General features: G+C 35.9%; 1 protein-coding gene and 1 pseudogene across 2 annotated transcripts; both read right to left on the minus strand.

Annotated features, from left to right (window-relative positions):
• LOC18601641 lies at positions 439-8,683 on the minus strand. 2 transcript variants are annotated; one of them, XM_007032663.2, is made up of 10 exons: positions 8,352-8,683; positions 7,306-7,643; positions 5,268-7,100; positions 4,779-5,188; positions 4,620-4,705; positions 2,567-4,384; positions 2,304-2,352; positions 1,955-2,202; positions 1,671-1,778; positions 439-1,184 (listed from the first exon to the last, which is right to left on the minus strand). In XM_007032663.2, exons 2-10 carry the CDS (start codon positions 7,496-7,498, stop codon positions 962-964), a joined length of 4,968 nt encoding a protein of 1,655 aa, XP_007032725.2. In that variant the 5' UTR covers positions 7,499-7,643; positions 8,352-8,683; the 3' UTR covers positions 439-961. The 2 variants fall into 2 exon arrangements, with proteins under 2 accessions (XP_007032725.2, XP_007032724.2); XM_007032662.2 differs by having other exon boundaries at positions 7,300-7,643.
• LOC18601642 lies at positions 12,065-22,252 on the minus strand (annotated as a pseudogene).

Consider the following 22,484-nt stretch of genomic DNA (forward strand, 5'->3'; position numbering starts at 1 on the left):
AGTGCTGCTTTCAGTCGATTTTAAAAAGAAGAGAACGAAAGACAATCAAGTACTCAGAATCCTTCCAACCTCAGACGCCCAAAAAGAAACAAAACAGCTATACTTTTGATGTCGTAAAAAGTCTTCTCTTGTCTTTTACTCAACCTCTCGTGCAGGCACTGGGAGGGGGGGACAAAGAATCAGAGTCTGAAACCTTGTACTTTTCAAAGAAAACAAATACACTAGTTCATAAAGTTGTCACTGAAAGGTTCTGCAATCCTTTTCAGGTAGATCTTTTGTTTTCCCCCAATAAGATGGCAGTCAAGGTAACCACACACACACGTGACTGAGGAAAGAGATCCTTCATGCAGTGCATAGTCAGAGAAGCATTTAACCAAAGGCCATTTAAGTGGTGCAAATCCTAAGTGGGAAGCCCTGTTCCATACCCTAGAGATTATAAAATTCCAACTTCTTGTACTTGCCATAAATATTTTCATTTGCTGAACAATTGCTGGTCTCCTGTCCTTCCAGCCCGTAACAGAATACAACTGAAAGAGTGAAAAAGAAAAAGAAGACCCAAGAGTACCCAACAAAGGCGAAGATCCAAATATTATCAACGTTCTAGGCAAGCTAAATTCCACTATTTATGTAACAAGTTAAAAGACATTCATACTGATACGATCCTCTTGCTCCTTTCAAAAGATACTTAGAATACTCCTATTCTCCTTGGACTTTCATGCAAATATACAAGAAACAATATTTACTTTCTCAAAAATTACAGTGATGGCCTCAACTCAAAATAACTGAGGGCCTCAGTTACAAGGTTGACCTGTCCAGCATTCCGTCATGCATTCTCGTCTTTCTTGCTTGCCAGCATTAAGGTTAGTGACGAGAGGGATCATGGAGAGATGCGCGTTGATATTGCATGCAGAGAATAGATGAAAACAAGATTCATTTTGAGAGAGGATCAGTTAAATCATGATCACAGTGTAAAACATTGTACCCCCTCAGGTAGATTCCTAGGCATTGGAAGTGCTGTGACATATCTCTGGGGAACTGGTTTGTGCATTGCAGAGGACGATGCAGCACCAGAGGTATCTCCTTGTCCTCGGATATGAAATCTGGCAAATCGGTTGATGACAGAAAAACGTTCCAGCTCCTGACATTCCACTCTGATGTCTAGAACTGACACTGTCTTGTCCAATCTGGAAAAACAAATAGTATTCATGCAACAAACATCATGAAGTTATTGATACAATTGTTCCTCAAATGAATAAAGCTATAAAAGAACTATCCATTGTGCATTGGGGCATTAAATCTGGAAAATAAAAGCAGCAATTCTTATAAAAGGGCACTCCTTTTATTTCAGGAGATGGGCTTATGAAGGCAACATCATTATCTATTTTGGTACATAATTTGATAATATTACCATGCAACAAATGATGGTAAGGAAGCTAGTGAAACCATAGAATAGGTCTCAAGGTTAATTTATCAGCCGCAAGGAACATTCTTCCTGGAGTTTGAATGACAAGGTTTGGTCAATTGAATATTATATGATTGTGATCAAATTCACGGTTCAACATTTGATATAAATGTAGCTATAATTCTGTCTCTGTGTAACTGTGCATTTCTCCATCAGAACAAGAAGAATGGTCACCATATACGCAGAAATTCATTAATGGCACACATACCTTTGGAAGTCGTTTTCTAGTTTCTTAGCTCTATCAGTAAGATCTTCCATGACTTCCAAAATTTTCTGGTCACCAGTTTTCTCGAAAGTTTTCAGCTTTTCAGAGATCCTGAAGATGTTAGCATATAATTCTTAGAAGGCAAGGCCAGAAATTTTATGAAAATACCATCTCAAGTTTAAAATGAATCTGCAGCCGAAGTTGACTTAAAATTATCATTATGTTTTCATGCAAAAAGAATTTGTATTTTAGCCTCATAATTCACACTGTCTAAGACCAATACTCACATGTTACTGTTGTCAGAGGAGAGCTGCATATTATCTCTTACACCACAGCAAAGGCTGCATGTGTCACCTAGGGCTACTCTAGAAATAAAGTATGATACACTATCATAGTTTGAGGTGGCATCTGCTCTGAGAATAGATGCTGGTGCAGGATTAAGCAATAGCTGCATAAGCTGTGTTGTCAAGACAAGCCTCCTCTTTGATCGAAGTATTGGATGCACATCATCAAGTGTTTCAACCTCATCTTCCACCTGCCAAAAGTAATGCAATATTAGAATCAATTTTGGATCCCAAAATATGGACAATATTTGGAGAGAGACTAAATTCCATTATTATCAAACTAAGAACACACCTTCTCACACAACCGATTTGTGGCCTCAGCCCACTCTTGTTCTGAGACACTGGAAACAAATATAACTTAAAATTAAATTCAGTGAACAAGGAAACAATAATTCACACAAGTAGCCAAGAAAAAGAGAGGGAGAGAACAAAAAGACCAAAGGAATACAAATTGAAAATTTGCCCATCTCTGCAGCCAATATAAATGGTGACTATAAACTATCCCTTATCAAGGAAAATAGAATGATTAAAAAAATGGGCAATAATGGTAATAACCTGATATTTTGAAGTTTTTGGGAGCCTTGTGACACTTCTTTGCACCATGGCAGAAGCTCAAATGTCATAGCTTTTCGCTTCTTTGGTCTTGTGGTAACAAAATTTTGATTGTTAATACTTGAAGGCAACACATAAGGAGCTGAAAAGTGTTCATCTGCCACCAAGGGGGTAGCTGAGCTTGGCCTGGCAATAGCAGCTTGACCAGCCTCCACAGCATCTACTTGCCCAACAGAGGCATGAATATGCAGATTCTGAGTTGGCTTCAAGAGGGAGAACTGTCCTGAGACAGATTTTGTAATCCTGGCATCAGACATTGAAAGCATCTGCCCATTTCTGAAGGTCCCATACTGCTTAAACCAAGAGGGTGCAATATGCAGGTTACCCTGGCCATGGTTCATATGATTAGTTACATAAGAGCTGCTAGTAGATTGGCTCTGAGAATTATTTTGACCAAATCTGACCATTTCATGGGAAGGTATATTTTGGAGAGCATTCTGTGACAAAGCTTTCACACTTGGATCTTCTCTTGAACCTGTGAAGAAGGTTAGTGTTTTGTTATCCCCACCTGCTGCTGAATTTGGTCCACTATCCATAGAGTTTCTCAACCTCGAATTCTGTTCATGCAACTGCTGTCCCACCACAGAAACAACCGGCTGAGTGTCATCAGCACTCTTAATTGGATCAGTCTCAGCAGTACTCATTGCTTGTATTTGATGCAACAGAGAGTAATTTTGCTGGAGACTGCTAGATGGTTTCAAAGAATGGGCAGCAGGTGCAAAGTTTCTCTCAGAAGTCATAGAGGCTTGGTTATTATCATGTTTCATCCCAACAAGGACCTCTTGATTAGAATGAGACAACGATGATGAAGAGGGCAGAGCACTTGCATCTAAGCACTGCTTTTGTAAAGGGTCTTCTCCTCTAGAGAAACTAGCTGGCTGCGAAGAATCTGTCATCTCAAAAGACATTTGCTGCAGGGATCTCTCTTTTCCTGCCCGCATTTCCCCATAACCACTTTTAGTGGAGTTAATACTATTATCTGTGGGATCCATGGAGGGAGGCAAGTTGGCAGGATCCTTGAGAGGTTCTAAAATAGAAAGATTCTGCTGAGTTGGCAGAGTTGTCCATGCATTTTGCATTGCTGAAAATTCACCCTGCCTTGACATGCCTGACATGATAGAAGGCTGAGATACTTGTGAAGCCTCCAAAACTGGAAACTGCTCACCAAAATGATTGACAGAAATCTGTCGAGAAGTATCTTGAGAGGTGGCAAGGTTAAAAGGGGGATTCCTAGTAGCACTTGACAGTGTTGCCTGTAATGATTGAGATACTATGGGTGAATTAGGCATGTTTTGCATTTGTATTTGATTTCTCAGCAGTGGGAGACTGGATACAAAGGCTGCAACAGCGCTACCCTTCATGTTTGAGAATGGGGTGACACCTGTTTGTCCAAATGTACTAGATTTAGCATCCAAATGTACTCTCTGAGACAACTCATTTGCTGGAGGCAAAGATTGACCAGAGTATGGGGGAGCTGCCCATGTCTGATTGACCTGCCCTAATTTTAGATAACTTAGAGTCTGTGGTGAACCCTGGGAATTGAGGAAATGGTTTGAATTTGGCAGCCGTTGGGATGGGAGGGCCAACCTTAAACTAAACCCTTGAGAAGCAGAAGATTGGTTGTATAGTTGAGCAACAGACATATGAGCATCTGCATCAGGAACTTTGGCCAATGCATTAGAGTCTGTAGAGCCAGAATGTGCCATGGCACCACCCTCCGTTGAAAGGTTAACCTTGTGAAGTAGCTCAAGCATATTTTGACTGCATAGATTCAGTCAATCATGTTTCAACATTACGATGCAGAAACTTTAAGCACAAAATAAGATAACAAGCTTTAGGCTTACACGAGAACAAAAAAGTCAGTAATAGATTCTGCTGACCAACAGAAGCATAATGAGCACAAACACAAATATCCCTACATTTTTACAGCAACCAATTTGTATGTTATAACAACAAACAAGTAAGCCACTTAGTATCAGCTTACTTAAGTAAATACCTTGTCTGAGTAGTAGTTTTTGATCCATCAGGGCCAACTGATTTGATATCATCCCTCGAAGTTACCTCTTCTAAAGGTGAGCGCACCTGCAAAGGACAAATCATATAAATAATCAACATTAATGAAAAACACCATTGGAATTAAAAACACCATTATTACCTCATTGAAGTTTGCATTGCCACTAGAAACATCACCAAAAAACTTGACCTGGCCATGGTCACGGCCACTCAATCCTTTGGAATTATAGCTTTCATTTGAAGCCTGCCTTTGGTAGCTCTTTTGATGATTTACGTATATTTCACCTTCTCCCTCACAAGAGCTAGCAATACCACGAGGCTCATTGCTTATCTGATGCTGTTTTTGCTCTGTACTCTCACTTTCATTGGTGGCAGAGACATCAGCATGTCTCATGTAATCAGATCTATTATTATCTATGACTTGTTGACCAGTTGACGGGTTATTTATTATCTGTGAATCTTTTCTGTTGAACAGATTATTATCTGTGCCAGATTGTACTTGCTCCACTCCTCCAGTTGATGTCTTCAACAAACAACCATCATTAGCACTACCTGCAACCAACATCACAGTCTCTTGTTATTATGAGAATAAATGCAGCAAGATTTCCTTTAGGTGAAGGGGGGATACTACCTTTAGGTTTAGCATAATGTTGGCCAAAATCTTCATGTGAGGTAGTCCTCCGCTGATGAGCACCACTGTCTGAGTGCTCATACATCTGACCTGCCCAAGTATTATCTAAATGCACATATGACTGAACTTGCTGCCCTCCCTCAAAAGATTGCTTCTGTTGAGCACCACAATCTACCCACTCAGAAGTGACTTTGGGGGACTTCTTTTCAGAAGACCCATGTGATCCATCATGGGGTAGATTCTCTCCCTGTTCAGTTGAAAATTGCGTGCCAGGCTGCTGAAAACCAGGGAAGCTAGAGCTTACACCAGAATCATTGAACATGGGCATAGGTTTTGAACTAAAGGAGGAAGCACTCTGTAGGTTGCTGTCAATCCAACCTGCCTGTTGCTTATCACTGTCGACAAAGTTTGAAAGCTGATTATCAGTTGACTGTTCAGTATTCTGAAATGTCAATCCACTCCACTCCTCCTGCAGCCCAGTATCACTGCTAGAAGCCTCAGCCACAGCAGACTGCATTAGAGCACTCCAGCTCCCACTCTGAATGGATGGAAATGCATTTGAAAAATCTGAGTTCTCCAATGCATTGCTGAAACTTCCAGCACCTAAATCATTGCGCCTGCCAAAGGAGGGATCCCAGAAGTTGTCATCCATATTATATAATAGCTTCTCTTCCATTGGATCCAAAGGAACCAAACCCTGAGAGGGACCAATCTCTGTAGTTTTCTGCTGCATTGCAGGCCAACCAGCTGGCTCTTGCCTCCCATTGTAGTCCTTTGCAAATGTATTGATTTGTGCAGCATTTCCAGCTTGGAAGCTTCCAGACATATTCCCACTATTTATGCTCTGGACCGAAGCTGGTCCAAATATATCTTTCCCGTGAAATCCCGGGTTGGATATTAAAGCACCTTGTGACATGTGGATCTGATCTGGCAAAACAGTGTACTGATCTCTTAAGAATGAGCCTGAGGACTGCATGGTAGGCTTCTGTGCTTGACCACCAGCCTTGGTCAACAAATTAACAGCATCATTAGGGATTCCTTGTTGAGAATATTGATTCATATTACTTCTTGCACTTGCAACAGGAGTACCATATAAAGATGCATCAGGCTGCTGAGAACTTAGACCAATTGAACGGAAAGCCTGACCTTGATCTTGTGGAAAGACAACTCTGTTAGAAGCTCCTGGAGTAGTTGGAGATGTACCTCGCTGTACAATGTTCATAAACATTTGTGATGCCTCATGAACAGGAGTTCCATTAATGAGAGGTGAGAACTGACCAGCGGCAGACTGTTTGGCGATAGCAGAAAGTTGGTTTAAAGTATTCTGCTGCCTCGCATCACCGAACTGTTGAAGTTGCTGTTGTCTCTGAAGATCTTGCAGCTGCTTGATCATTAAATGCTGCTGCAACAAGTGCATGTCACTATAGCCAGACTGCTGCATGGGTAGAGATTGCTGGATACCCAGTTGTGGGGTGTTCAAAAGTTGTTGTTGCCCTTTAAGAAAGTTTAAATCAGTAGAAGCTTCAGTAATTTCCGACCTTTCTGAATTTGTTGTCAGGGTGGGACTCTCACAACACTCATATTCTTGATGTGAATTAAAGATAGAAGAGCCTCTAGAAATCAAATTATGCTGATCATAACCTTTATTTTCACACAAAACCCCTGGTTGATTCTGTTGCATCCCAAAACTCTGGCACCCAAGCAAGAAGCCATTTGTACTCAGTTGGTGGTTTCTGGGAAGAATTTCGGAATATTCAGGTGCAGGAGACAATTGTGTATAGTTTTGGTTGTGCAGCACACTTAAAGCTTCATCACCACATCCTCTTACGGTATCTGTGTATAACATGCAAATATTGTTGGTAGTTTAGTTTGACAAAATGGGTGTTCCAAATAATTATAACTAAGAATTAGTTTTCAATATATTTGTCATTTCAGGTTAGGCACTTCTCTTTACTAAGCAGAACAAACTTTCATCATAGCAAGCAACAAAAAGATAAAGCAGAATAATGTAGAATTAATAGTAAGAACTCACTGATACCTAATTGTTGCAAGCTGTAGTTTTTCAAATTGAAATTCTGGGGTGCCCCAATCTGTCTCAGCTTTCCAACCCACTGATTATAGTTAAGCACAGGCCAATTTCCATCCCCAGCTTGTGGCAGATGCTGGCCCTGGAGAGAGTTGTCTAGCTCAAATAGACTGTGGATCCCGTCTTCAACTTCGTTACCAGGCATTAAAAATCCACCCACCACTATTTTGTAGCTATATGCTTTTGCACACTATAAGTGTATCCATATATAAGATCATCACAGCTCAACCACCTTATTCTACAGAAAAGTCTCACCAAATTCCCACTACTCCGCTCTTCAAGATATCATCCTAGACCATGACATTAGTAGACAAATAAGAATAAGAAACAATCCCAGCTAATAGCCCAAAAAAAGCCACTTATTTAGTTCATTTTCAGCTGCTTTAGCGCCATTTTTTCTTCTATGACATGCATTGTGATTTCAAAAAAAAAAGCATAGTAAAAGTACATAGCATGTAATGCAAAGAATTATGCAAAAATATCATGCAAAAAAACACAAATACACAGAAAAAATCAAATGCCAAATACAAAAACAAGGCTCCAAAAAACTTACAATTTCCACCGACTTTCTTAGCAACCAAACTAAGCAAAATAAATAATAAATAAATTTGTTAACAATTTGTGAATTCTCCACAAATTTAAAACCTTTTCCAAGAAACAAGAAACAAAACCCACAAAAAACCTGAAATGAAAAGTTTATACACACCAAAACTTAAATTCAACCAAAATTTAAACCAATATTACCACATCAACTAAATGCATCCAAAAAATAATCAAATTTAGGGCACAACCCAAATTCCCCATAGTGAACTAAACCCCAAATTTCCACACTAAAAAAACCCTAAAAATTCAAATAAATACAAAAAATACAAACTTTAAGCTGCCTTCAACATAATTAAGAACCAAAACGAAAAGGAAATTATCACTTAAATTAGTGAACTCTAAGCTAAATTAACAACACCACCAAAAAAATGAAGCTGAAAAATAAATAAAATTACCATAAAAAACCAAAAGCTTCAGACAAAAAGGAACTTAAGCTTTTGATCTGAGCCCCAAGCCTAAGAGCCTTTCTTTAGGGTTCTTCAAGAGAAGCTAAAAAACGGCGAGTCGTTTTTTTTTTTTTATTAAAAAGTTTAACTGTAATTAACGAGGCTAAGCTTGATTAGAGAAAGAAGAAGCAAAGTTCAAAACAACGGGAAAGTTTAACTTAAAACGACGGCGGAAACTCTCTCGCTCTCTCTGAAAATCTTTTCCTTCTTTTTTATTTCTCTCTCAAGAATTGGATTTTCAGACCGGGAAGCGAAGATAAAGGGATCGAACCAGTGTCATAATACAAAATTAAAAAATTAAAATTAATAAAAAAAAAAAGTAAATTGTTTTTCCTTTTACCTTTTTTTAAAGAAGAAAGGAAAAAAAACTAGGTTCGCCTCCAAAGGAGAGGTTTGGAGTTAGGTTCGGAAGTAAGGGAGTTCTAATGTACTACTCGGCTGGAGATGAAGGGATGTTTGGGAGCGTAGGATGGGAATTGGACAGTGGAGATTAGAGGAGATTGCGTTTAAGAGTAGGAAAAAAAGAGGGTGGGATGAGCGGATTTCACGCGCTTTTGAGCACGCGTGGATTTGGTGTCTCTTGCTGTGTTTTTTTTTTCTGCTTCTTCTTCTTTTGTGTTTTTTGAGTTACTTTTTGGAGGCTTTTGGGGAGTTGGGGTTTTTAACTTAAAAATTTAAAAGAAAAAGGAAAAGAGTTGGAGATTTTTGTCTGTTTTTTATGGTATTTCTGTGTATGAATTTGGGTTTTATTTATTTTCCCGCCGCCAGTTTTAGCAAATCCAGTAAGAGAGAAAGAGAGATCACAAAAAGGGGTGTTTCTTTTTTTTATCTTCTCCCCTCATTGCATGTTGGGAATAAATGAGAATTATTCTTTTTTAGTTTTTTACAAGTTTGAGTCAAATTTTTTTCTTCTCGATCCAAGACATACACAAACACACTCTGGCTTGACCCTCACTAAACACATTCTTAAAACCCCATACACATGAAGTGCCTCACACCCAACCTTAAAAAACATCAAAGACAAAAGCAAGTTCCTTAAATTAAACCGGGTCTTTCAATGTGTTGCAATAATTGAGGATTTGAAGTTGTCAAATGGGAGAATGAAAAGGAATTGTTGTTTTGGTGGTGGCTTCAATTCATGGAAAAGGGCTGCCAGTCGGACGGATTATGCATCCAATGATTGTACTTTTTTCGGACATAAGACATAAAGATGCTACCATTATTGATTTTCCGTATCTGTGTAAGATTGAAACATTTCTTAGATTCATATCTTGGTTAAATGACTTTTGTCTTTAAATTTTGTATATATATATATATCAAATTATAATAATTAGGAATAAAGGTGAAAGTAAAGATTTTAGATTCATATTGTAGGTTTCTTTTTTTTATAAAATTTATTTGGGCATAATGTTTTAAACTTATTTTGTTAATCAACCATTAATAATAAGAACTTATTTGATTCAAAATAAAAATATAAAAATTTAATTAAACATAATAAAAATATAATATTTTAAAACAAATTTTTTTAAATAATTCAAAATTTAGTTGAGATATTATGTTAATTATTTTATCTATATCACTAACCACGAGTTTATTAGATCCCGCTAGAGAGGTAAATTTGCGAAGTATTTATCTTAACGTGCTTTGTTTTATTTTTCAATGAACCCAAGAGTTATAAAAGCCTTGAGGAAAGCTGGAAAAGTAAAAGTTCATAACTTGATATGAATAAGTTATGCGTATGGTTTTCTTATTTAAATTAATACCTGATTAGGTTTTGGGAAGGATTTGAATAAGAGAGCTAAAATATTTGTTATTTAAATTCGATTATATTTTAATAGAATTTTGATGGGTATTCTAACAAAACTCGTTCAAACCTGCTTAATGATTTCTTTTTTGTTTTTGTAGTAATTTCGTTGATGAATTAAAGGACTACTATACTACGTAAGAAACGAATTATTATTAATTGTTATCAATGAGTTCATTTTATAAAATTTAGTAAAATTTTACTATTGTTATTCATTTTTTGTGTAATGTTATAGTTGTTTTCCTTTTCTTAATAATCGAGTTGAATTTGAATTTTTGAATCGGATATTCATAAAAATGATCGGTTCTAATAATTAACGGTTATCAATTAGATTCTAATAAACTTCGGTTGATAGGATTAAAAATTCAAACGGTTTCAATATCGATTTGTACCTTATAAATTTCAATTTCGGATACTCCAAAATAAGTGATGGGAAGAGCTTTCAAACTGGAGTTCTTAATTCTGCCATTCCTATGTCAAAGAGAGAGGAGCAGAGCTATCAAATCTAAGCTCTTGTAATTGGGAAACAGTATTCCATAGACACAATAACAATTTATGTAATTATTTCAAACTTTGAAAATATTTATATTTTGCAATTTATATGTAAGGCATAATTGGAATAAACAAACTAAGACACCCTAGCATTTTCACATAATAAGGTAGCAAAAGCAACGAAGCAGTTAAACCATTAATTTTGTATGCCTATATTCATATAGTTCAAAGTAGTACTATGACAATTTTCCTCACTGCAACATGTTGACAATCTATTGCTTGGTTAAGTAGAATTTATCAAACTCTTATCCAAAATGTGCCAAATAAATTCCCCTATTAAAAATTATTTGATGACAGAAAGGAAAATAAAAAAAAACCCCCCCAAATCTAAACTTTTAGAAGAAAAGTTAATTTTGGAGGTGACATTCTTTCACCCTTTTGTGCATATACCAGAATCTACCTCAAAGGGGATGTAATGGGAATAAATACCATACAAAGATGACATATGCTCCAAATCTCAGAAGCTACTTTTTTATAATATAAATAAATAAATAAGTCATTCTCAAGACTTGCACTGAAAATCAAGTGAGGGAAAGCAGAGAAAAGATGGGGTGAGATGCTTTGGCCTTTGGAGCTCTAAGATTTGACTCCAAGTCATAGTTGAAAGGGACAGAGAGTGGGGAAGAGAGGGCACACGCTTTAAAGGTGATACTGATATATACATTGACCCAAAAAATTAAAAAAAAAAAAGAAAAGAAAGTCCTCCTGATCTCTCCTCCAAGAAAATGTTGAAAGACTTGAGACTTTAATTAAAAGATACAAGACATTGTCACCTCATCTCACCCTCACATCCATTTCCTATACCAAATTTTAGAAATAATTAGACCCTCAAATTGTTTCCTCCAGGAAGGCCATGCATCGTAAAATTATACTCGTATATATCTCACAAGATATACAGCTATCTAAATATTTAATTTAATAATACGTATCTATGAGTTTGAAATTCGAGTATTCAAGACTCATTGTGTTGGGACTTGGAACTTTTTAAGTATACGAAGCAACCTTCTTACATATCATTTTTCTGATAAAAAAGAATTTTATATTTATCATAAAAATGTAAGATTATGTATGTAATTTTTCCCTAGGACCAAAGGGTACTACTATCTTTTTTATGGTATTGTTTATTAGATAAAATTAAGATCAAATTTTTAAACATTACGAGATAACAACTATTAAGAAGATTAACTTGTTAACAATATTGGCGTGTGTGTGTGAGAAGAAGAATTAATTAGTCTTTATTCAAACTCATTAATAGATTGGTTCAAGGGTGGGTTGACAATAATTATGAATTCAATATAACACATTCTTCCAATAAATATCCTAATATGCCCAATTGCAATATTTTGTTACAAAAAAAAAAAAAAATAGAGAATTCCTTCTCACCTGATTACTTGGGGTCTAACATTAAACTGCCTTGAAAAATATTAATGGATTGGGGATGTACAATTACAGATATTCTTCTATCAATATAACAAGAGATTATTGACTTGGCCCCCGTTTAAATGAATTACTGTCTTAACCAAACTTGATAATCTGATCCTTTATCAATAAACTTTTGCCAGCTCCCACCCAACTGATTTTCCTTCGAAGGGTTCAAATCAAAATGCATTAGTTTCATCACTAAGGTATCACCAACCTGTGCAACATAACCTTCATTATTCGCATGGTATATCTTAACAGAGCTTCGGCAATGGATCCCAGCCCGTCTTCTAGCTTCTACTAATTCAGTTAATACATCACGGATGCCAAATTCATAGAAGTGGTTATAAAATATTACAGGCTGCAATATTACATTCAAAACGAATTCAACCAGTGCATGACAAAAGTAAAGTATGAAATTTTTTATCAGCCATTAATAGACATTCAAAAAATCTAGATAAGGCAAAAAAAAAAAAAAATTTGTAAAACCCAATTGAGACTATGATAAATTTGAAGACGAATAATGCATATAATCATCAGGAAATATCTTGGTATCACACCAAAGCAGAGACATTCTTCGGGAATTTCTTTTTCCAGTTGTGTGTGTCTGTGTATAGAATGATTAAGCAACTTCAGTGACAGAGAGCTTACTGTTCCAGGATGGGTCAGGATGTATGCATATCCCTGTGTAAGCTTACCACGGGGAATGGCCAGTGACCCTAAAATAAAACGTAATGTTAGATATTTATCTCTGTTGATAAGTTAAACATGACCAAGAGAATTGATGGAATATTATAATTAGCAAATAGGCAAATCTCATAACTAGATGCATTAAGTGATATAGATTGAGAAGTGATTATGTGCTCTAAGCTTTTTCAATGAATCTAGAACATGATCATATCCTTGTAACAGATCAAAAGTTTATGAACTGAACTGATTGTTAGATGTATAGAGTAAGGCCAATAATCTAGCTTGGCTTGAAGTGGATTGAAGATTGCTGAAATATTCTAATTGAAAGTCACACTTAAAAAATTTCAGAGAGAAGTTAAGATATATAACATCGTAAGCTTCAACATGATCATAAAGCACAAAATTTCATTCACTCTTGCATATGTTCTTTAAAGCTAAATTCCTGTTCTTTTAATAAGTTGACTGTGCTCTATTTTAGTGGACCAGAGTGAAAAGAAAGCTACTTTAACCCTCAAAGTGACAAACGAAAGGTATGCAATCTTACAAGTTACAAGGAAGTTTTAGCTCCAAGATTAAAGAAGTTATGCGACACTCAGGAAACATGGTACTGCTCTGAGTGCTTGTATGTTTGGTTATTTTTCTATATATATGTATGTATGTGTGTACGCACACGCGTGTTAGCATATAAGACAGAGAGGAAGAGAGTACCTGGGTTGATCCTGTATCATGGTTCTCTAAAAATGTAACAGTACGTGAAGGCCAACATCCCATCACTTCTGTTAGTTTCCCTTGAGGATCTATCAATCTCCAGTATTGGTTATGTAAAGCAGAGTGGAGTATCCCCTGCAATGGCAAAATATTTTTGTCTGCAGTTGGAGGAAGCATGCAGCTATTTGACAGCAATTTCTCCACATGGCTTATACTGGACATGATATGGCTATCAGAAACATGTGGCAGACTATATTTCAGATAAATGGATCACAATAATCCGGTGGAAATCGTAATGATAATAGAAAGTAACATTTTTCAATATGAAAAAATTGTAATTAAGGAAATGGAACCCTGGCAACACAGATATCTCATTAATGAATCAATCTCCATGTTTTTACTTGCATCTTAGCTTCTATATATCAGATACAAAAAATTCTTCACCCATATATGGTCATGCACATTAACAATTCAAGAAAAATGCACAAGACATGTACAAATGCAGAGGGGACCATACTAGACAGTAGCACGCTTGTGAGAGACAGAGAGTGAATTCCTGCACGATTTCATTGACACTTTATGCATTCTTATTTCCCCAGTCTTGTCTTAAGGATGTGAGATTCCCTAGAAAAAAAATGCTGGCTTATACTCAGAATTACCTTTGTCGTGACATCAAAAGCTGAGGAAGTATCACCAGTGGCATTGATCCAGTTGATTATCCATTGCCGATGAGCATCTAGGCATGTTAACAAAGTTCCAAATATCATGTAGGGTAATTCTACACAATGATAAAAAGAAAAATTGGCATTTCCATGCAGTCACCTGGACCTAGAGACACAAAACATGATTAAGAGAGGCTTTCTGATTTAAAGTGGAATTATATTATGCATCCCAAAAGGCGAGCCAGAAGTAAATTATATTATATAACCAGGTTTCAGTTAATTCAAGGGCCAAGTAGACTCAAGCATTCAAAAAATTTCTGTAATAAATATGACCATTATTAACATCATTCAAAGGTCATTTTAATGGTTGACAAGAACTTTTCAAAAACCCCAAAATCAGATTTAGTTCAATAAAAATTTCAAAACTCACTGAAGCCAAACCAATCAAAGAAGTTTTAACTTCGAAAATAGTCACTAACACAAAACGATATACTCTAATGAGTTTTAACTTTAGGAAAACTGGAGTTTGCTATCATCCAAAATCTTCAAACACAAGATCAGTTGACTATTTTTCAAGCATAATGTATAGTATTAAGTGATTACCTTGATTGTAACACAAGTTACCCTGTTCATAAACCAAACTGTCCCAATATTCTCCTATTGCAAATGCAAAATTTGAAGCTTCTATATATTCTTTCACAAATATACCGGAGAAGCCTCTGCAAACAAGAAAAAAGAGTCTTAAATGCTGCTAACATGTGGCATCATCCATAATATACTTCAAATGTTTTGCCTTCTTTTTCTACCTTTCAGAGTCTCATTAACCATCTGTAAAAGTTTATGTTCTTATTATTCTTTTAAGTTGTTGACAATGGACACACTATATTGTGATATTGTCGGTGAAGCAGAGCATAGTTGATTATTTTGGAATGCATTACCACATTGTAGGTTGCTTTCCAGATGTTAGTTTTATGCACAACTTTAGAATTTTTAGAAACCATTCTTACACGGACTTTCAATAAAGTCACTGCAATGATTTGTCAGCCCTTACTTGGTTGATGGCTTCCGAGTCTAATTAAGGCAGCTATCATCCAAATATTCAAACCTAATACATTGCATGTATCAACCTTTTCTCTTTCTGGAATATGTAAATAATCTTACATATATGCGTAATATGCTTGCATGGATAAGAGTACTACAACTTTATCTGAAATCAGGCTATTCAATTTCTTAGATTATTGAGAGTAATGTTACAAGAAATTGTGAGAAGTGATTCATTAATTATTTCTACATTAATCATTAATAAAGATCAATTTAATATGACTACAGCACTGCATTGGTAGAATCACATTTTTGTGTTCATACGTTCCCCAGACCCACGGTTTACCATCACATATAGATATCAAAACATCCATTATTAAAGTAATAGAGAAGTTAATGACTCTTGAACATAGGTTTATATACCCTGAAAGTTTGTGAACCAGAAGCATAGACATTGACCAGCCATCCTCTCCCACATAAATAGCTTGGAAGAAATCCCGACCCAAGAGCAATTTAAATTCTTTTTTCTCTTGGAATATCTACCATTTTTTTTTTTGACATCCTCTCCACATCACAAGAGTGCAGGAAATTCCTAGAAAGAAGAAATCTAATTTATTTTTCTCTTGTCATGTCTACCATAGTTTTTGTTTGAATTGTCAAAGTATGTATGCAAGATGAAATAATAGCACTTGCACCCAAAAAAAAAAAAGAAAGACATATAAGAAAAAAGGAAGACAATAGAAACACCTTCACCTCACAAAGTCAAGCTGCCACCCGTCAAAACCAATCTCATTACGAAGCCAGTTCAACCATTCCTTTATATCTCCTCGTACAAAGTCCTGGGAATGATCAATGTTTGGTGCCGCGTGGAAGATATCACCTAAACACAAAACTAAATCAGTTAAATTTAAGGGAATTCCTATTTTTCATTTAATATCCAGAAATAACATGCCAACTCATTCAACGGATAATGTCTGATATAGTGAGTCAGCAATTTGTCAAGAGGTCATTGCTCCAGTTAACAAATTTTAGATCAGTTCCCAGTCGCCAGTGAACTTTTGCTAAATGATTGCATAAAGTCTAGTTTGATAATTAATCTCAGTCATCTCTCTCTCTCTCTTTCTCTCTCTAATTTTCTTATCCAGAAAAATGTTCAAAACAAGATTTCAAGGCACCCAGGAAAAGGTTCCCTTCTGGTTCAATTCAAAAACATACTCTTTAACCTTCACAAAAGCCCCAATTCCACATAGCACATAAAGAAGAATAGCCTCAAATTGAGAACTATTTAACCACATTTTCCGGGTTATGATCTACAGCTGATACTCTACATTAATGATTACACGTCTTCTTCAGTACACTAGAAAAAAATTATATCATATGCAGACCACTTGAAGGATTTCCATGGCCCTGAAACTTTGGATCATCACAAACAATCGCTTCAGACCCCCATGCAAGCTTGCCACCAAAGATATTCCAGACACCATTTGGGCTCTGAAATGAGCAAAATATCATTTAACTAGACCCCTGCAACTGACTCATTAAGTTCATGCCACAGTTTCAGCCACGGCACAAGATCTGTAAATGTCATAGTAAGAAGTTTATACTTCTTCTGTATTTATGTAATTCAACTGCACAAAGAAAAGGTTTACCAGCCAATATTAATCTCATTCATGGTAGTTAAGATTGCATGGGATGTATGGATTAATAACAACCAAAAATTAAATTGAATTTCCAGTATTTGAGTTTAAAATAATCAAAGAAGCAAAAGGACATATGTAGCAACAAATAATCAGATTTTCTTGAAAAACTAAAGAATCCAAAATAATTCATTTTGGTCTTTTGGTCTTACTTAGTTTGAAATCAAGGGACAGTAAATTAGTTTTAGGAAAAATACACCTATCTGAGATTACTGATCCCAGTTTGCAGCACATGTTGAATACCTCTTTGTTTGAGCCAATTTTATATAGAAAATACAGCCACAAAGAGCATTGTTGAGACTTAAAAAAGCAATTATGAAACTTCTGAAAAGCCCAAAACAGGGGAAAAAGCCACTCGGAGGGGTGCGGGGGGGAGCCAACCTGTTTATGTGCACAACGATGGTTAAGGACAACATCTCCCAATGCCTGCATACATAGGCAACACAATTTAAGGTTCAGTTCACCATAGGCAATAACTAACAAACAGTCTAAAACAAGATGGCATCTGCACTATATGAATATACGATTTGCTCAAATAACACTTGTATCTGTTCGGAATACTTTGTTTTTACCCACATTGATGTGCAATTTCTGAATAATGCACATTACTAGATAGAGAAATTTTATTCCAAGAGTTTGCGGAAAGGAGTCCCAAAAGTTAACCACTAAAGCTTACTATTTGTAAGCTCCACATACCAGATGGTCCTGAGAATGCATTTCCTCGATACAAGATTTCAGTTCTTCCACAGATCCATATGAGGAGTTCCAGTTGTAAAGGTCAGAAGGCATATAACCTGCATGTTATTCCATATAACTTATTGACACTGTGTTAAACAATAAAAAAGGCGTGGACAGAACATCTTTGGATTTTTTTTTTTTAAAGAAGTGTGGAACCATGTCTAACAACCACAAACACATTAATGGGTGTGATATTTGAACTACTGGTCAAATCAAATTAGTAGAAAAACTAAATCCTACTTTGGTTGATTTCGTAGGATCACAATGCATGACACTATCCTCCATGCCAGAACAACCGCATGCACAACAACATGTCATTTAAAATGACAACTTAATCTATAAAAATTAAAAGAATGATATTTCATAAGAACCCTAATTCTTATGCCAAACAAGAAAAAGGTAGATGAAACTATTGGAAATTTACCTTGAGGTGCAACAGATTGTGTTGGTGGTGGGAACCATACTGCAGTCATCCCACATTGAGATAAATCAGCAGCTTTAAGAGCTAGCTCCTGGTACCACTGCCTTCTCCAACTTTCCCCATTGAAACCTTGAAACTTGAAGATCAACAAATAAGACGTATGAATATTAAAAGGTTAAACAATATACTGATATCTGCTTATAACGAATACTTTTATCCGTTTCATTATTGATCAATGATAAACTCACCTAAACCTAAGTCAACTAAGCATGCATAAGTTCATTAAGTAAAATAAATTAAACATATTCCTACAAAGTGTACAATAAAAATCAGACATGAAAATAAGATTAGAGTTATCTTCAACGCCCAGTGAAAATATGATTGGAATAAACAAATGAGGTTATAGGCAAGAACAGATTCCAGGTGAAATGGAAAATTCTCTAGATTCCTTAAAAAAAAAATGAAAATACGTCAAAGAACCAAAATTCGAAAGGGAAAACTTTTTTCCACTATGTATAGTTTAAGGAAAGGAAGAAACAGGATATCATATGGTGTAAGCCTGATTGAGGAGCAATTAATATAAGTTAAATTTAATTTTTATCTTCTGCAGCATTTAAAGGCACAAATCAGTTATTCCATCCGTTAGAAGGGAGTAATTGCAGCGAATGGATCCATACTACCATAACTTAGTATTACAAAAAAGTATAATGCACCCTCTAATAAACAAATTCAAGATCTATGCCATTTTTGTTCTAGGAAAGAAGCGAAAGAATTAACTTGCACAAAGCCTAAAAATGGTCCTTTACAGGAGTGGCAAGCAGACTACCATTGACTGCTAAAAATAACCATACAAACAGGTTAAAATCCTATATCAGCCAACTAAAATCATTTCATTTTCCTGGCATGATAGACATTTAACCAGGGTATATATATTTAATAAATATCTATACCTTAAGTTAAAACCATGAAACCTCAGTTAATCAATGCCATTAGGTATCAAATCAATAGCAAGTGAAATGCACCATCAATTTACCAAGCAATGGATGACAATATTTATACTCACCACAATTTCCCTTCCTGTTCCAGTTCCTGGCTCTGCATTGAGTTTCACATGCTACTGCACGTTAGATATGAACCTTCTTCTACAAAGTTATTTTGGGAATAATAATAAAAGACACATATTAGAGAAAAGAAAACTAACCTAATTTTGTTTGTTCTGGAATCCTCTGCCATTTAATTGTCTTTCGCTGAAGTGCCCGTTCCAAAGCCTTCCGTTTCTTCTCTAGTACTTCTTTCTCAATTACATGTTCAATAAGCATATCACCTTCTTTTAGCTTTTCTTGAGCAATGGACCAAACTTCATCAGGTTCGCAATTGCAAAGATTTAAAATTTGTATTCAAGGCTTCAGACATATTGGTCTTTCTAGGTGGAAACTTGGGATGGATGCTTCGTATCCTTCTTGCAATCCACTGAGGTATCTCCCTACAAGGACCATCACTCAGAAGTTTCAATTTTTGTGAATCATCATCAGTCAAAAGGTCTATCCTCCCACCATTAACAATATAGATGGCTTCTTCATCCTCTTCATGACTTAGTCTTCCCTTTAACAATAATGACTCTGCCATCTCTGCTCTCTGTCTCCACATCTTTAAAGCACTTTCTGATGTCCTCAGTGATCTCTGTAGGGCTTCACATCTTCTCATGTAGGCGTTGTCTCTCAAACGTGTTGTATCTTTGGCAGCATAAATGGCAGCCTTGATGCTTTCCAACTCAGTCTTAAAAGCCTTGGACACAGCCTTCTTTCTTTCTGCTGCTTCTTTCTTTATTTTCTCCAATAAAGACCTAATCTCTTCTCCATGTTCAAGAGCCTTTTTCTTACTCAACTCTTGGAATTCAAGCAATGCCTTCTCAGCATTACTGGCTCGGAGGTCGGCTGCATTTGCTTGTACTTGGGCCTGTTGCAACTCCAATTTCAACCTATCAACCTCACTTCTTGAAAGCAATAATTGATATTCTAAATCACTGACAGCACCTTGTAACTTAACATTCTCAGACTAAACAGAAGCAATAGCATCAATGGGATTTATACCATCAGTGAATGCAGCTACAGCTTTTGTAGCCTGGTCCCCAGCCTTTTCTACCACATCAAGGGCCTTTATTGTAGCATCTTTTGACTGCTCAACAATTGACAGTATAGTACCTTCGGTTGCATTCCTTATTTGTTCTTGAATTTGATAAGCTGACTCAGTAGCCAAAGTTTCTGCAGCTGAAACCCTCAGCTGGGCATCTTCTAATATGTGAGATGTAGCCTGTTGGAAAGCAATCTCTGCTAACTTTTCAACTTGTACTGCAAGTTCAACAGCATCTTGTTTTGCAAGAGCCAACTTAGATTCCAGGGAAAATTTCTCTTCCAGTGACTCCTTTAGCTTCTGATGGAACAGAGACTTGGCTGACTACGGTTCTGAAATAGCCACTTCCTTGTCGTGCAAAATGGCAGCCACATATTCCTGCTGTTTAGCTTCAGAATGAGAAAACTCTTCAAGCAATTGATCTCTTTCTTTCTCAATGGCTTCTTGTTTGGCTTGAGCCTCAGAAAGAGCCCTTCTGATGTCCATCAACTCATCTTCTCTCATTTTCAAAATTTCATATCTCCCTGACAAATAATTATCCTCATCATCAGCCACATCTGCAAAAGTGTCACTGGAACCATCCTGTCACATAAATTCCACAGTTATCAACCATTTTACAACTTCTCAGCACAACACTAACTCAAATTTTGCCTTAATTTATTTCTCTAAATGAAAATAAAAGGGAAAGTTACAAACTACAACATCAACAAGAGTCACCTAAGACTACCAACTTAGTAAAATCTTAATTCCACTAGTACTATCAAGGTAAACTTCTAGTAAAAATTCTGGGAATCTTTCATTATTTAAATACATCATCCGTAATCAACCTATCAATTTTTCTGCAAAAGACCTAATTAGACGTGAATTGCTAACATGCATAAAATATGCACTGCTCTAAAACCAAAACTAATGACAATAATACAATATGCACCAGCAAACACTCACTATATTTGAGGCAACAATTATTCTTGGTCTGCACTGCCAATTGCCAGTAAGTAAATGCTTCCTGCAAAAATATCATGATTTGATAAAAATAGGTCATATTTTAAAGTAATAGCCATAACTTGTCAAATATATATATATATATATATATAAATAACTTACCAAATATATAAAAATCAAACCATCATATGCGTATCAAAGAAATTAAAAACAATACTTATCCCAAAAAGCTTGGATTTTAGACTCAAATAAAAAACCTTTTCCTGTTAGATGAACCTCCTAAGATTAAATGAAACTGCCCACGTGTTGTGGCTGAAGAAACAAGAGGGAAGCGGGGAAGATGCACCTCAAAGGCTGACTTACTTGGCAATACAAAAACAACCATTTTGCTTCCTGTCAAGAGAAAATAAAAACTTTATGAACTTAACACAACCTAAGATGATTAATTAGCAAACAAGATTCCATCATATAAAGTCATCTAATTGGTTCCAAAAAGTGAGGTCGACTTGATAATTGCCTAAACAACTAATGAGTTCTAGCAGAACAAAAAGTCATAAACACAAAGCGAAAAGCCCATTAAAGTTAGCATTTTGATACATTTACACAAGTCATTGGATCATGTAAAAAGAAGAAACAAGTTTATATCAGAAAAAACCTCCAACTTGGCTATAAAAATAGATAATGCCTTGATTATTGTTTTTGCTCAAAATCAACCTAAAAACTAATGATTCCAGCCGAAAGAAAACTGTTAAAGACAAAATAGAAAACCCATTACATTACAGCGAACATTTTAATGCATTTAAATAATTCACTGAATAATGTAAGAACAAAAAATATGATAACATGTTTAAAAAAAAAAAAGAATGTAACCTGATATTTGTTGAGCTGAAAAGCGTTGTGGAAATTCAGTTCATTGTCTTTGTTGGGTGTTAAGTTTTTGTACAGATGAAAGAGAAAATAACAATGGGATTTTTGGTTGTGTAGTTGGCATGGGGGAAGGAAACAACAGAAGAGACTAGAGTGGGTTCGGTGGGTGACTGAGTTTATATGGTAGAGAAGAGTGTTTGTGGCTTTTTGAGATTTGCATTATTTAATTATTATCATGCCGTTTGACTATCAACCTCAATGCCCTCAACCATTTGTGAGTTGATGTCAGGTCAATTCAAAATTTTGACTTTATGTATTCTTGTTTTTACTCATATCTTTCAGATATTAACTTTTTATATTTATCCTTGTCTACTTTTTCTTTTAACTCTTCAGACAAAATAACAATTAAAA

The sequence above is a fragment of the Theobroma cacao genome, chromosome 4, assembly GCF_000208745.1.
Source record: "Theobroma cacao cultivar B97-61/B2 chromosome 4, Criollo_cocoa_genome_V2, whole genome shotgun sequence".
Classification (NCBI taxonomy): Eukaryota; Viridiplantae; Streptophyta; class Magnoliopsida; order Malvales; family Malvaceae; genus Theobroma; species Theobroma cacao.